Raw genomic sequence first — 13,684 nt, 5'->3', positions numbered from 1 at the left:
TGAAACGTTTCTCATGATCTTAAAAATCTTTTGATCTGAAGGCGTATGCTTAAATGTTTGAAATTAGTTTTGTAGACAAAAATATAACTGTGCCACCATATTAATTTATTTCACTATAAAACTAAAATTTAATAAAAAAAAAAAAATAAAAAAAAACACTTTTTGAAATTGATGACTTGGACCAAATAATAAAGCAGCCAATAAGTGCCCAACATAGATGGGAACTCCTTCAATACTGTTTAAAAATGCATCCCAGAGTGATACCTCAAGAAGCTGGTTGAGAAAATGTACATGTCTACAAATTCTAGGCAAAGGGTGACTACTTTGAAGATGTTAAAATATAACACAGTTTTGATTTATTTTGGATTTTTAGTCAACATAATTCCCAAAGTTCCATTTATGTTATTCCATAGTTTTGATGACTTTACTATTATTGTAAATGTGAAAAAAAAAAAAAAAAAAAAAAAAAATTATAGTAAAGAATAAGTGTTTCAAAACTTTTGACCGGTAGTGTATGTATGTGTGTGTGTGTACATATATATGGTAGCATAATGTTGAAAAATCTGGGCTGAACACAAATTTTGCATGAAGATCTTTTTAGAAAGTTATATTAAAAGTAGTAGTTCACCCAAAAATATACATTCCATCATGCTGACTCATACATTATATTACAAGTGTGATGAGATGAACAGAATGAAATTTAAGTTGTTATTCACTGATAATCTTCCCTTTCACCGAATCTCACGTCTACCCAGTGTTTACATACAAATGATAAATTCTTTCAATACCTCAATGCCATTTTTGGATTCAGTAGACATACTTAGGCCAGATGCATGCTTTGTCACAGGGGAAGATTATAAGTAAATAAAGACTTAAATTTTGGTCTGTACCTTCATCTGTCCCTACATCATGTGTGTTCAGAAAACTTAGAATATATATATTTTTGGGAGATAGACAGATGTGGTCACTGTTGAACTGCTGAAGATTGAACTGAGCATGAAGATTCTTCAAATATTTCTCCTTCTGTGTTTTGGGAATGGAACTTGGGGGTGAGAAAATTATGACAGAATTTTCTTTTTTGGGTTAACTATTCCTTTAATAAAAGAACACAAAAGAACAAATTAAGTCTTCACATTCAGTCACATGACTGAATTTTAAATGAAGGTAAAATAGCTTCCTGTCCATTAACGTACATCGAGTTCTTTTTCTATGGAAGCGAAATTACATTTTTCCAGCACCCCTTTATGTGTTCTTCTCCTCCCCCGTGATGAAGAGGTGGACTGGTTTTTTGGACTGAAGCATCTGAGAGGCACGTTCGCCCCCTGTGATGGCAGCCAGCCGGTGTGTGTCGTATCGGGAATACAGGGCTGTGCAGGTGAAACTGGCAGAACCTTCTCTGACACCAGCCTGAAGCATATTACACACTTCACTGTAGAAATGAGGGTATGTGGGCAACCCATAGAAGATCAAGTTACTGATGCCCTTAATAGTGTTTCTGTGTGAGAGATAAATGAACAATTATACAAAATGTACAATTAATACTCAAGCAGTTTTACATACGTGCATACAGTGGTCACAAAAAGCATTAGACATGTAAGCCCAGCTTAAAGGTGCTGTAAGCAATTTTCTTTTTTTTTTATGGAATCATGTGCAGATAATGTTCCTTCTCCCTGAAAGATATCACTGAAATAAGTGACCCAAGTTATCTCACTGGTCTCTGTGACAGCACTAGACTGTGTAAAAAGCAAAAAAAAAGTGTGACTGCGGGCCGCAGACACATTCTTCGATCAGCCAATCAGAAAACTTTGACGTGCTTTCTGCCTGTCAATCATTTTGCACATTCTCATAGTGTAGTAGTTGAAGTGGATCATTCAGGTTTAATGTCATATTCATAAAAGTTGTCAGCGATTGGGGCCTGGGTAGCTCAGCGAGTACTGACGCTGACTACCACCTGAGCAGTCGCGAGTTCTAATCCAGGGCGTGCTGAGTGACTCCAGCCAGGTCTCCTAAGCAAACAAATTGGCCCGGTTGCTAGGGAGGGTAGAGTCACATGGGGTAACCTCCTCGTGGTTGTGATTAGTGGTTCTCGATCTCAATTGGGCACGTGGTAAGTTGTGCGTGGATCGCGGAGAGTAGCATGAGCCTCCACGTGCCGAGTCTCCGCGATGTCATGCACAACAAGCCACGTGATAAGATGCGCAGATTGACTGTCTCAGAAGCGGAGGCAACTGAGATTTGTCCTCCGCCACCCGGACTGAGGTGAGTACTGCGCCACCACGAGGACCTTCTAAGTAATGGGAATTGGGAATTCCAAATTGGGGAGAAAAAGGGGGATAAAAAAAAAGTTGTCAGCGGAGTGCACTATTTTGCTACTGTTGTGGTTGACAACCATAAGAAATGGCTTTGCAATATACAACAAAATATAAAAACAGTGGCATTTATATAAATATACTGTATATAATACTGTATATAAACAGCATAAACACTTTTTAAGCATAACATTACACAAAAAGAAGTTTGTTTTAAATGATAAAGCAACTGAAGGGAACGGATTCATACATCCACTAAAAATCACTTTGAGACCAGTTGGTTAAGAGTAATTGCAAAAATGGCAAGTGATGTTAGTTCTTATAAAAAGGTCTAGCACAATTTGTTTGCAAATGCCATTAGATCTGATATTTTGTATCTAATGCAATGACATTAAATGACATTCAGACATTTAAAGGTGCTGTAAGTGATTTTTTTCATGGGAAGGTAAGCAAAAATGTACTACTCCCTAAAAGATATTAAAGAGCACCAATTATGGTTTTTCAAATATTACCTTTCATATAGTGTGTTAAATAGCTGTTTGTGAATGTAAAATAGTCTGCAAAGTTTCAGAAATCAAACTGCACGACAAATGGAGTTATTGACTCCCAAAAGAAAGAACCGATTCTGAACACCTGAAACGAGTCATTAGTAATTCCAGACTTACTTCCTGTACTAACCTATGTAATTTGGTAACAAAAAACCCGCCTCTGGTCTTCATTGGCTGCTCGCGAACAGCTTTGACCCGCCCTCAAACACTACACTAAGCGGTAGACCAATCACAACAGACTTGGACATCTGACCAATCAGAGCAGAGTAGGCTCTCTGAAAGGAGGAGTTTAGAATGAATCCTTTAGAACGGATCATTGAACGAGTCGTTTTTGACACTGAGGAAAATAAGGTAATGCTGCAATTTAAATTATGAGCAAATTAAAGTGTTTTTTGACCTTGGATGCATGTACAGGTGCATCCGGAAAGTATTCACAGCGCTTCACTTTTTCCACATTTTGTTATGTTACAGCCTTACTCCAAAATTGATTAAATTCATAATTTTCTTCAAAATTCTACAAACAATACCCCATAATGACAACGTGAAAGAAGTTTGTTTGAAATCTTTGCAAATTTCTAAAAAAAAAAAATAAAATAAATAAAAAAAAAAAAAAATCACATGTACATAAGTATTCACAGCCTTTGCCATGACACTCAAAATTGAGCTCAGGTGCATCCTGTTTCCACTGATCATCCTTGAGATGTTTCTACAACTTGATTGGAGTCCACCTGTGGTAAATTCAGTTGACTGGACATGATTTGGAAAGGCACACACCTGTCTATATAAGTTCCCACAGTTAACAGTGCATGTCAGAGCACAAACCAAGCCATGAAGTCCAAGGGATTGTCTGTAGACCTCCGAGACAGGATTGCATCGAGGCACAGATCTGGGGAAGGGTACAGAAAAATTTCTGCAGCATTGAAGGTCCCAGTGAGCACAGTGGCCTCCATCATCCGTAAATGGAAGTTTGGAACCACCAGGACTCTTCCTAGAGCTGGCCGCCTGGCCAAACTGAGCGATCGGGAGAGAAGGGCCTTAGTCAGGGAGGTGACCAAGAACCCGATGGTCACTCTGACAGAGCTCCAGCGTTTGGCCTGAATGGCAAGCATCATGCCTGGAGAAAACCAGGCACTGCTCATCACCTGGCCAATACCATCCCTACAGTGAAGAATGGTGGTGGCAGCATCATGCTGTGGGGATGTTTTTCAGCGGCAGGAACTGGGAGACTAGTCAGGCTCGAGGGAAAGATGAATGCAGCAATGTACAGAGACATCCTTGATGAAAACTTGCTCCAGAGCGCTCTGGACCTCAGACTAGGGCGAAGGTTCCAACAGGACAACGACCCTAAGCACACAGCCAAGATAACAAAGGAGTGGCTACGGGACAACTCTGTGAATGTCCTTGAGTGGCCCAGCCAGAGCCCAGACTTGAACCTGATTGAACATCTCTGGAGAGATCTGAAAATGGCTGTGCACCAATGCTCCCCATCCAACCTGATGGAGCTTGAGAGGTCCTGCAAAGAAGAATGGGAGAAACTGCCCAAAAATAGGTGTGCCAAGCTTGTAGCATCATACTCAAAAAGACTTGAGGCTGTAATTGGTGCCAAAGGTGCTTCAACAAAGTCCTGAGCAAAGGCTGTGAATTCTTATGTACATGTGATTTTTTTTCGTTTTTTATTTTTAATAAATTTGCAAAGATTTCAAACAAACTTCTTTCACATTGTCATTATGGGGTATTGTTTGTAGAATTTTGAGGAAAATAATTAATTCAATCCATTTTGGAATAAGGCTGTAACATAACAAAATGTGGAAAAAGTGAAGCGCTGTGAATACTTTCCGGATGCACTGAAAATCTATTGTATGAGACCTTTAAAACAAAATTAGGCACGTTTAAAAACCATAATAGGTGCTCTTTAAATAAGTGTCATGAGATATCTAACCGGTCTCTGTGACAGCACTAGACTCAGTGAACAGCAAACAAAAATGTGTCTGCGGGCCATGGTCTCTGACGCTTTCTGCCTGTCAATCATTTTGCGCATTCTCATAGTGTCATTGCAGCGAATTATTGAGGCGTAATGCCATTTTTATGCCATGTTTTTCATACAATTGGTCAGTTGAGGGTGCTATTTTGCTGCTGTTATTTTTGACAACCGTTTCTGCAAGATGTCAGTCTCATTAGGTAACTTTGGAGTGCGGGGTTTTGGAAAGAGGCGGCATGGCTAATCCAATGGCTCAGCTTGTGGAAATTCTGGAACTGCTAAAATAGCTTACAGCACCAGTCAGCAGTGTTCAAAAACCATAGGGGGCCACTGCAAACAATTTGTGCTGATTATGATTATGCTATGTGAATATCCAAATAATACATTTACAAAACACACACACCTTTTGTAAAAGTGGAATCTCTCAGAGAAGAGAAGAAACTGTTTGTCTCCTTTCTGGAAGCAATGTCGTGCTCGAGACACCTCTGATCTTTGCGAGTATTCACTAATACTAGCAAAACTGATGTCCTCTTTCTTCAGAAAGTTGCGCAGACGAACAAAATCAAAGTATGACGGCACATAGATGAAAGTGTGGGACATGATAGAGTCTCTGTACTGGGGCAGGATCTTATCCACAAAGAACTGGAACCTAAAGGGTCATAAAAATTTAGTATGCACTATATACACTGTGGAGTTTGTATGCAAACATTGGCAGGATCTTACAGTTTGCTTACACATCACCTAATATGAGTTTTAGAACAATTATAGTTTGATAGTAATATATCAAATACTTAAATTACTTAATTGCTTTAACACTACAGTTTGACTTTCTCTCAGAGGTTTCTCTGGTCGGAATTCAGTGTGATCAACTAAAGACTGTTGCCCTCTAGTATTCAGAATGACAAACAGCAGACATCTCTGACCTGGCATCCTGATCCATGAAGCTGTCTGAGTGAAACATCTGGAATACATGCGGTAACTGCACGAGTACCTGAGAGATTGAGCCAACTTTTGGAATGGTTTTACTGCACACCTGAGAGAAAGAACAACATCAGTCATATGAAGACCTTGTGGGAGTTCTTCAATGACCATAAACACTCCATAATTCATGATACAACCATATTAGCCCTGAAAATTCTCAGTGTGTTTGGTTGACAGCTTTGTCTACCTGGCCCCTGTAGTTGTGGCAGTGTTTGGAAAGGATGTTGGTGATCTGGGGCTCTTGTACTGCACTGAATACCAGCGTCTGTCTATAGTATGCTGCCCAGTTGTTCAGGTTCCACATTCGCACACGAGAGAAATCAACACCATGCGAATCCAATGGCTGCAGATTTAAATGCTTCAACACGTGCTGCAACACAAGACCAAACAAAGAAGGAAATTAAAATGAGTTAAACATTCAGAGTTAATCAGCTAGTTTGATTGAAATTATAAACCCATATAAATTAATTTGACAACAATTAACTAAACTAAGGACATCACAATCATCAAATCACTTAATAAAAAAAAAAGTTGTCTTAAAAGGTACACTACAGAATGACGGGCTCTCCATCAACATCTGTGGTTGAAACATTAAATTGCAAGTTAACACTGCTTTATTTTTTTACCTCGGTTCGGCACTGTATCGCTATATCAGAATAGATCTGCTACACCAAGTCACTGATAGCAGCAAGAAAGTCCTACAAGACATACATAAAAAAAATATGTTGTCTGAGTAAGCAAGTAGTGTATCTGTCACTGCTGCTTTAACCTAGAAACTGCGCCACAGTCGTTGCTCATTCTTTTCTTTATTTACGGACATCAACATGAAAAAACAAATGATGGATGCCTGAATTTTCCGCCAAATCAAACCCGACATCTCTGAATGCAAAATCATTATTGAAGGCTTACTGTAGTAACCGGGGGTAAGGCAACATTGTGGTTTTGACCACATAGATTTTTTTTGTGTTGGCTCAATAATGGTGTTTTGTTATTTTCTAAAAAAGTACAGACGAGGAATCATCTGTAGTGTACCTTTACAGAACCTTTGGTAAATGTAATCCCTTTTTAAGGCTCACCAGCACATGTTCCCAGTTCTGCATGAGGAACACGTCTGCCTGATCCACAATGAGAAGCTCAATGGAAGACAGGAAGTCAAAGTCTCTCTTCTTTTCACCATCGGCACCCAGAACTGTGCGCAGACCCAGTGGAGATGCAATGATGATGTCAGAAGAGTAGAACGGAGAGTACAGTCGCATACTGCGTTTCAGGATAGACACACCTGACCACACAGAGAGAAATTACAATAGGTCAAAGCTTTGAAATGGGTGAAGGTAAACAGAGGAAAAACATTTAAAGGGGTATGTAATTGGTAAAAGATGGGCAAGGTGGAGGCAGGAACCGGCAGAACAGTTAAAGTAAACTTTAATGACATAAACTCGGCTGTGTGTGTCTCCCTCCCTCTTGAACTGGCATATCCGGCTCCCCTTTATCTCTCTCTCCCACAGGTTAGTTGACTCAGCACCGGCCGTGCACCCTCACGGCCCGGCCACGCCCTCCTCCTTGTCACAGGGTAGTTCACCCAACAATGAAAATTCTCTCATCATTCACACACCCTCTTGCCATCCCAAATGTGTATGACTTTCTTTTTTCTGCAGAACACAAAGATTTTTTTAGAAGAATATCTCAGCTCTGTAGGCCCATGCAATGCAAGTGAATGGTGGCTGGAACTTTATAAAGTCCAAAAAACACAAAGGCAGCATAAAAGTAATCCATGTGGCTCCAGTGGTTAAATCCATATCTTCAAAAGCGATACGACAGGTGTGGGTGAGAAATAGATCAATATTTAAGTCCTTTTTTTACTATAAATTTCCACTTAAATTCCACATTCTTCTTTTATTTTTGGTTATTTGTCTTAGTGCATATCGCCATCAAAGTTCTGACCACCATTCACTTGCATTGTATGGACCTTCAGAGCTGAGCTATTCTTCTAAAAATCTTAATTTGTTTTCAGCAGAAGAAAGTCATACACATATAGGATGGCATGAGGGTGAGTAAATGAGACTTTTTATTTTTGGGGGAACTATCCTTTTAAAAGCTAAAAGACAGCAAAGTTTAGATGGTTTAACAAACATTTCATTCTAATTAGGATTACAACAGGGTTCCCACACTTTTTAAACCTAGAAAACTAAATTGTTTAAATGCCATGATATTTCCAGGTTTTCCGTGACTGTGGAAACCCTTTTGAAATTTTGCTATTTTTGGGGCATCCAGGATTTTGAGTTTAGAGAAAAAAACAGTGACTTCGCTGTACCAATCCTGAAGTGGTCATCCACATTGCCAGAGAAGACAGCTTGATAGTCATCAGGTCTGTGCAGGTTGGGTGGCATGTCGCCGGGCTCCTCTCCAAACTCTTCCTTAAACCTCTTCTTGTTACTGACGTCCATTTTCTTCCCTTTGGGCTCCATTAAAGTTATGAAGGTCTGGACAACACGCAAGGCTCCATCTCTGAATGGCACTAGAATCAAAACCTAGGAGGAAAAGTTAATAATGAGGACATGATGATCCAAGGTGTCTGTGGTTGGCTGACTTAATTTTAAAGCATTATTATTTATGTACTTTTCCAAAGAATACATACTTTTTTACATCTAAAATTACTTTATAACATCTTTATATTTCACCCACAACATCAAGTTGGGGTTAAACAGGTTAAAGACCACCTATCCAGTATCAAAAAATGATAAACAACACTGTGGTGTTAAACAGATGTGTATTTTACACAGTTATATGTGAACTCTATTCAGGTTATGAAATATATTTCACATTCAAGGATATTTCTAAATCTTAAGTCACTGGTACCTTTGGTCTTGTGATGCCTTGGTCCCGAGAAGAATCCTCTTCCATATCTTTAGTTCCCTTCAACTTGCCGTTATTCCTGAGCACACGAGTGTTGGCCTTTAACACATGATTCAGGGCATGCAGACAGTAGGCACTCCGCACTTCCTTTGCCTCCTTCAAGGGGGAGCTGTTTGTAAAATAGACATCCCTGTAGGTACCTACATATAATCAGAGCAAAATGTCCCATTAAATCTAAGAAACTCTGGTGTAGTAAAATACCTTGTTCGCATGTTATTTTACTGACATAGACATACCCATGAGCCCGAGCAACTCCTTCTGGAGTTCTGTGACATCCAGAACAGCGCCACCCTCAGGCTGGGAGGACTGGTTTAGCAAGTGCCAATTCGCCTCCAAGGTTTTGTGAATGAGTGGGACAGGGGCAGAGGATGGTTGCCCCAAAACTGGAAAACGTTCCAGTGGACTCATGCACTGCAGAGTGCCCATCTTTGTCCACTAGCGGAGGAAAAGTCAGGAAGTGAGAATTTATCTTTCATAATAGGATCTTAACAAATGACTTCAAAACATGCACAGATATCATAATATCCAAATAACATTTAAATAATTGAGCTAAACTATGTCTGTGTCTACATGTGTGTGTAAATATGTAAAAATTAGTAGTATACCTTAATCTGGGTCTTGATCTTTGACCCCTTTGAGATTCGGCCCACTTCCTCTTCACTGAGCTCTATCTCTTGATGCTTCACAAACATGTCTGCAAGAAGTCAAAAAGCAAGAGAAACACTCATTACTAATGGTTGACCAATATATCACGAGGCCGATATTCAGAATTTTTAAATTATCAGCATTGGTCTATACATTTTCCTGATTTGCCTGATTAGTTTCTCAGGCAACGAGGACACCAAGAATCGCCTGCTTGCATGTGAAGGAGCCGTCTGAGACATGTAAATGATCTATCACAATTCGTTTTGTTGTTACGTGTTGCATGATGGTCGGACCATGAAACTCCAAGCAGGCCACCTGGGCCGTGTAAACTGAAAGCTGTCAGGAGATTGCCGCTTGCTGGATCCGCACTAATGCATGAGAGCAACTTTAAAGTAAAAGCGTTTTACGAGTGCTATGATTAAATGTCATATTTACTATGCAATGTATGTACAATTAGTTTAATTTGGTCTTTTGCAAGAAAATGCGATTGCTAATGTGCATATGCCATCCGTAGTTGCTGGACTACTGTGTGCACTGTTGTTATTTCCTTCTTAATATGTTAACAATTCCTTTGTGTGCAAATAAATTACTAAAATTGGATGACTAATAGAAACCAGAAGAAATTGCTACCTACCATTTAAAACACACATTTTAAAGATTTTTTGTTTTTCAAATTATTTACATAGTTTTGTTTTAAATTTAGTGTTAATATATTTTTTTTTTTTTTTTTTTTTTTTTACAAATGTATAATATACATTGCAATTTGTTAAATAATGGCAATTTGTTAATTTTTAACCAAAAGAATCTTACGTAGTGCAGCTTAAAAATTTACAAATTGCCATTACTGATTGAGTACATAAACATTTTAATAGTGTTCAAAACTGTTTTACCTTAACCTGATTTACTACGGTTCACTTACGGAGGGTGTACAATATAATATAAAAATAATAATAAAGTCATCCATTGAACTCGTATCAGCCATACATCGTATCACGAGTTTCACCTCTTAAATTGACAAGTGTCGTACAATACAAACATTAATAGTAGATAAAACATTTGAAAAATCATATTAAAATATACTGTTTGTGATTGAGTGCCCTGTTCTCTTTGTAAAAGCGCTTTGAGTGCAGTGTCAGAAAAGCGCTACAAGTGTAAAATTAATTCTTTAAAAATGTGTAAACAGGAGCGTTTTTTTATCTTCATCAAAGCAAGTAATACTGTATTTTAGTTTAAATGTTTAATTGTATAACATAATCCCAGTCATGATCACACACAGGCGATGTCTAGGTAAGCTCAAATCATGAGATTCATCCGCCAGAAGAGCAGTGCCGAAACACTACTGACGTAAAGTGTTCTTTCGCAAATTGCTTTCAATTTTAAGTTTCAACCACAGATGTTGCAAGAGAGAACAATGTTATGTAGTGCAGCTTTAAATTATGTGATAAATATCGGCCATAAAAAATAAAAAAATATCTGTCGACTACTACTCATTACATTCTAGTTGAGTCTCTAGGGTATATCAATCTCAAGAACATTAATAATGAGTCTGATGGGTTTGTTCATCGTTGGAAGGTGCCCCACTTTGAGTCTGACAAGAATGAAACCCTAAATCTACCCCTGATCCTACTCTTATTGAGCCAGTAGGGCTGATTAGACTGTCAGGTAAAAAGCAGGGCACCTGGCGCATATTAGTGTTGGGTTTGCATTAAGATTAATTCCATGTCAAGAGAAATTACAGGATCATTTATAATTTTAGGGCAAAACACAGAGTCAGATGATTAATCGTGTAAAGACTTACCTTCATTCTGCTCTTCAGAGTTCTCCTCTTCCTCTGCAGGCAGGTTGCTTTCCAAACTGAACGCAGCTTCATTCTTCTTATCTGTAAACTCGGCCTTGATCTCTCCCTGTCCATTATCCTCTATATCTCCATTTGTCTTTTCACTGCATTCTTTTCTTTTGGGGTCATCAGATGCTTCACCCTCCTCATCTTTATCATCGCAATCATCTTCCTCCTCTTCTCCACTTTCTCCTAATAGAGCGAGAGATTTTTTGAGAGGCCAACAGATCTTTTCATTTTAAGGGATCTTATAAACCTTTTGATCTAAAGGCTTATGCGTGCAATTCATTTTTTGAAGACAAATATAAATCTCGCCTACATGCCTATGTTCTATTATTATTTATTTTTTATTTTTTTTACAAAACTACAATTTTAATTCATATGGATAAGCAGATATTTAAGGAAAAACAGACAATCTCCTTTAATACTGTTTTAAAAGCATTCGATTAAGAGAATACCCATAGTGTGCAGAACTGTAATTTTGACAAAGACACTAAAATTACGGTACATAATTCCTATACACCCATTAGTTTTTTTGTTTTTCATAGTTTTCATGATTTTATTATTATTGTAAAATATGGAAAAAAGTGAACAACATTTTGTTGTCCAACAAAATCAGAAACCATGTTCTGCAAGAATCATGGATAATAGAGGGTATTTGACCTGTTAAAAAAAAAATCTCAGTGTTGTTGTAGTTTTTGTAAACAGGGCTGAGAGTAACTTGTACATCCAATGCTTTTTAAATACATATTGCAGAGACGTGACTGGAGAGGGCATTGAACCTGCAACATTGGAGTAACCAACCCAGATTTATCGTTACCAGGCAGGGCTGGAATATGCAGGGCGCTGTGTTGGGATTTCTCTGATCTCACCTTCAGCTTCATCAACAACTTCATCTTCACCATCATCATCATCATTACTTTCTTCATCTTCACTGTTGTCATAAGCCCCTTGGATCATTGTGGACAACAGTTTCTCATAAGCAGACTGCTGTTCTTCATCACTGTCTTCTTCAATCTCAGGTTCAGGGCGCTCTGGTGTGTGAGGCTGTTCAGGGTACAGAAACTCTTTTAACATGTAATGGTTTATTCATATACACAGGAAGAGCAGTGAACAAGCTACTTTGATTAATGCATGGGCATCTTAACTAAAAACTTAACATTCTCTACCAAATCTAAACAAACATCTTTTCAACCCATATTAAGACTGCTACTGGTGTACGGCTTAAACATGACCTACTTGGCCTTTTGATTTTATTGAACCCGTTTATACTATAAACCAGGTTTGCTACATAGTCATGAGCCAGCTCCTAAAAGTCTCAGGGTGAAAGTTACAGCAGGTATATTTAAGCAGAATTGCTTGTGCTATATACTACTGCTAGCGTGCACACATTTAGTTTCACCATCAGCTGTCAAATCATGTTCATTCATCTGATCTATTAACTGGAATCAAAATAAGGTTGGAGGACCTCTGACATGAACTGTAGCGTCAATTATGACCCAAGTCACGGCTAAAGAAGGAATAATGTTCTACAATTACTTACCAAGCGCAATATTTGTGTTTTTTCGGGCCTGTCGACAACACTAAAAACCGAAAGTATAAAGATAATTAGTTTTAAATACGTTTTTACACTTGGTGGGTGGCTGTCAAGCGCCCACCGAATAATAACGTCTTCTGTCTACTGTGTTCCAAACACTTACTTATCGTGAAAAGGGTGCTGTTCTCCAAATTCCTTTAGATGTTTCTTCTGTTTCTTAGTTAAATTGCTTATCTCTTGGTTTCCTCTATTTCTTTTGCCCATGTTTGTATACACGTGTTTAGCCCGTTCTTATCAATTCTTCACGAGTAGCTAGTTTGTCCGCAGACACTCTGGCGCCACCTGTCAGCCTGGCGTTCAGGTAGTATTTTGTATTTATTTAATTTAGCAAGAAATATAGTAATATTGAGTACAAAAGTGGGGTGCGAAACAGATCTTCACATTTTGAATAAAAAAATTATTGATCAATTTTCACATGTTCTTTGTCATACAGTGTAAAAAACTTACACAAACTACATTTTGTTTTTCAAAAGTAGATATTTTATTTATTTATATTTATATATAGTTTAGGTAGTATAAGCACCACAGAGAAAGGTGGAAATGCAAATTTAGTGTGAAAATGTGATTTAATTACTATACTGACTCGATATTATATACACAAAGTTAAATGGGCTGACAAATTAAGGTAAAAACACACAGTGAAACTATACCAAAAAGGTAAAAATATGAAAGCACTTCGTACACTTGCCTATCTTTTTTTACTATATAAAATGTTTTTCTATTATGTAATTTATTTGTTTTGGTTCAAATTAGTTAATATTTTTTTCTCCCTGTATTGTTTCTATTGTTCTCATTTTCTTTACAATGTTATATCTATGTACTATTGTTTGTATTATTTGTTACTTTCATAAAAAGTAATGAACCAAAAATAATAAA

General features: G+C 37.9%; 1 protein-coding gene across 1 annotated transcript; it reads right to left on the bottom strand.

The window, feature by feature from the left end:
* Window positions 1–485: 485 nt before the first annotated feature.
* On the bottom strand, window positions 486–13,058 carry utp25 (UTP25 small subunit processor component). Its single transcript, XM_051648511.1, has 13 exons — window positions 12,912–13,058; window positions 12,755–12,794; window positions 12,084–12,258; window positions 11,173–11,403; window positions 9,335–9,423; window positions 8,966–9,164; window positions 8,673–8,869; window positions 8,128–8,344; window positions 6,893–7,095; window positions 6,004–6,186; window positions 5,759–5,868; window positions 5,239–5,484; window positions 486–1,495 (listed from the first exon to the last, which is right to left on the bottom strand). The coding sequence occupies exons 1-13, from the start codon at window positions 13,010–13,012 to the stop codon at window positions 1,243–1,245; spliced, it is 2,244 nt and encodes a 747-aa protein (XP_051504471.1). The 5' UTR covers window positions 13,013–13,058; the 3' UTR covers window positions 486–1,242.
* Between the last annotated feature and the right edge of the window lie 626 nt (window positions 13,059–13,684).

Source organism: Myxocyprinus asiaticus, chromosome 21, assembly GCF_019703515.2.
Source record: "Myxocyprinus asiaticus isolate MX2 ecotype Aquarium Trade chromosome 21, UBuf_Myxa_2, whole genome shotgun sequence".
NCBI classification, from domain to species: Eukaryota; Metazoa; Chordata; class Actinopteri; order Cypriniformes; family Catostomidae; genus Myxocyprinus; species Myxocyprinus asiaticus.
The sequence above is the reverse complement of the archived record's forward strand: the minus strand, read 5'-3'. Positions and strand labels throughout refer to the sequence as shown.

Bases quoted from the DNA above. Each gene is read 5' to 3' on its own strand.
- utp25 (XM_051648511.1), bottom strand. From the start codon at position 13,012: ATGGGCAAAAGAAATAGAGGAAACCAAGAGATAAGCAATTTAACTAAG. The intron at 8,345-8,672 runs GTACCAGTGACT...TTTTCCTCCTAG, and splicing joins AAGGCATCACAAGACCAAAG to GTTTTGATTCTAGTGCCATT. The intron at 1,496-5,238 runs GTGTGTGTGTTT...TCTCTCACACAG, and splicing joins AGATTCCACTTTTACAAAAG to AAACACTATTAAGGGCATCA.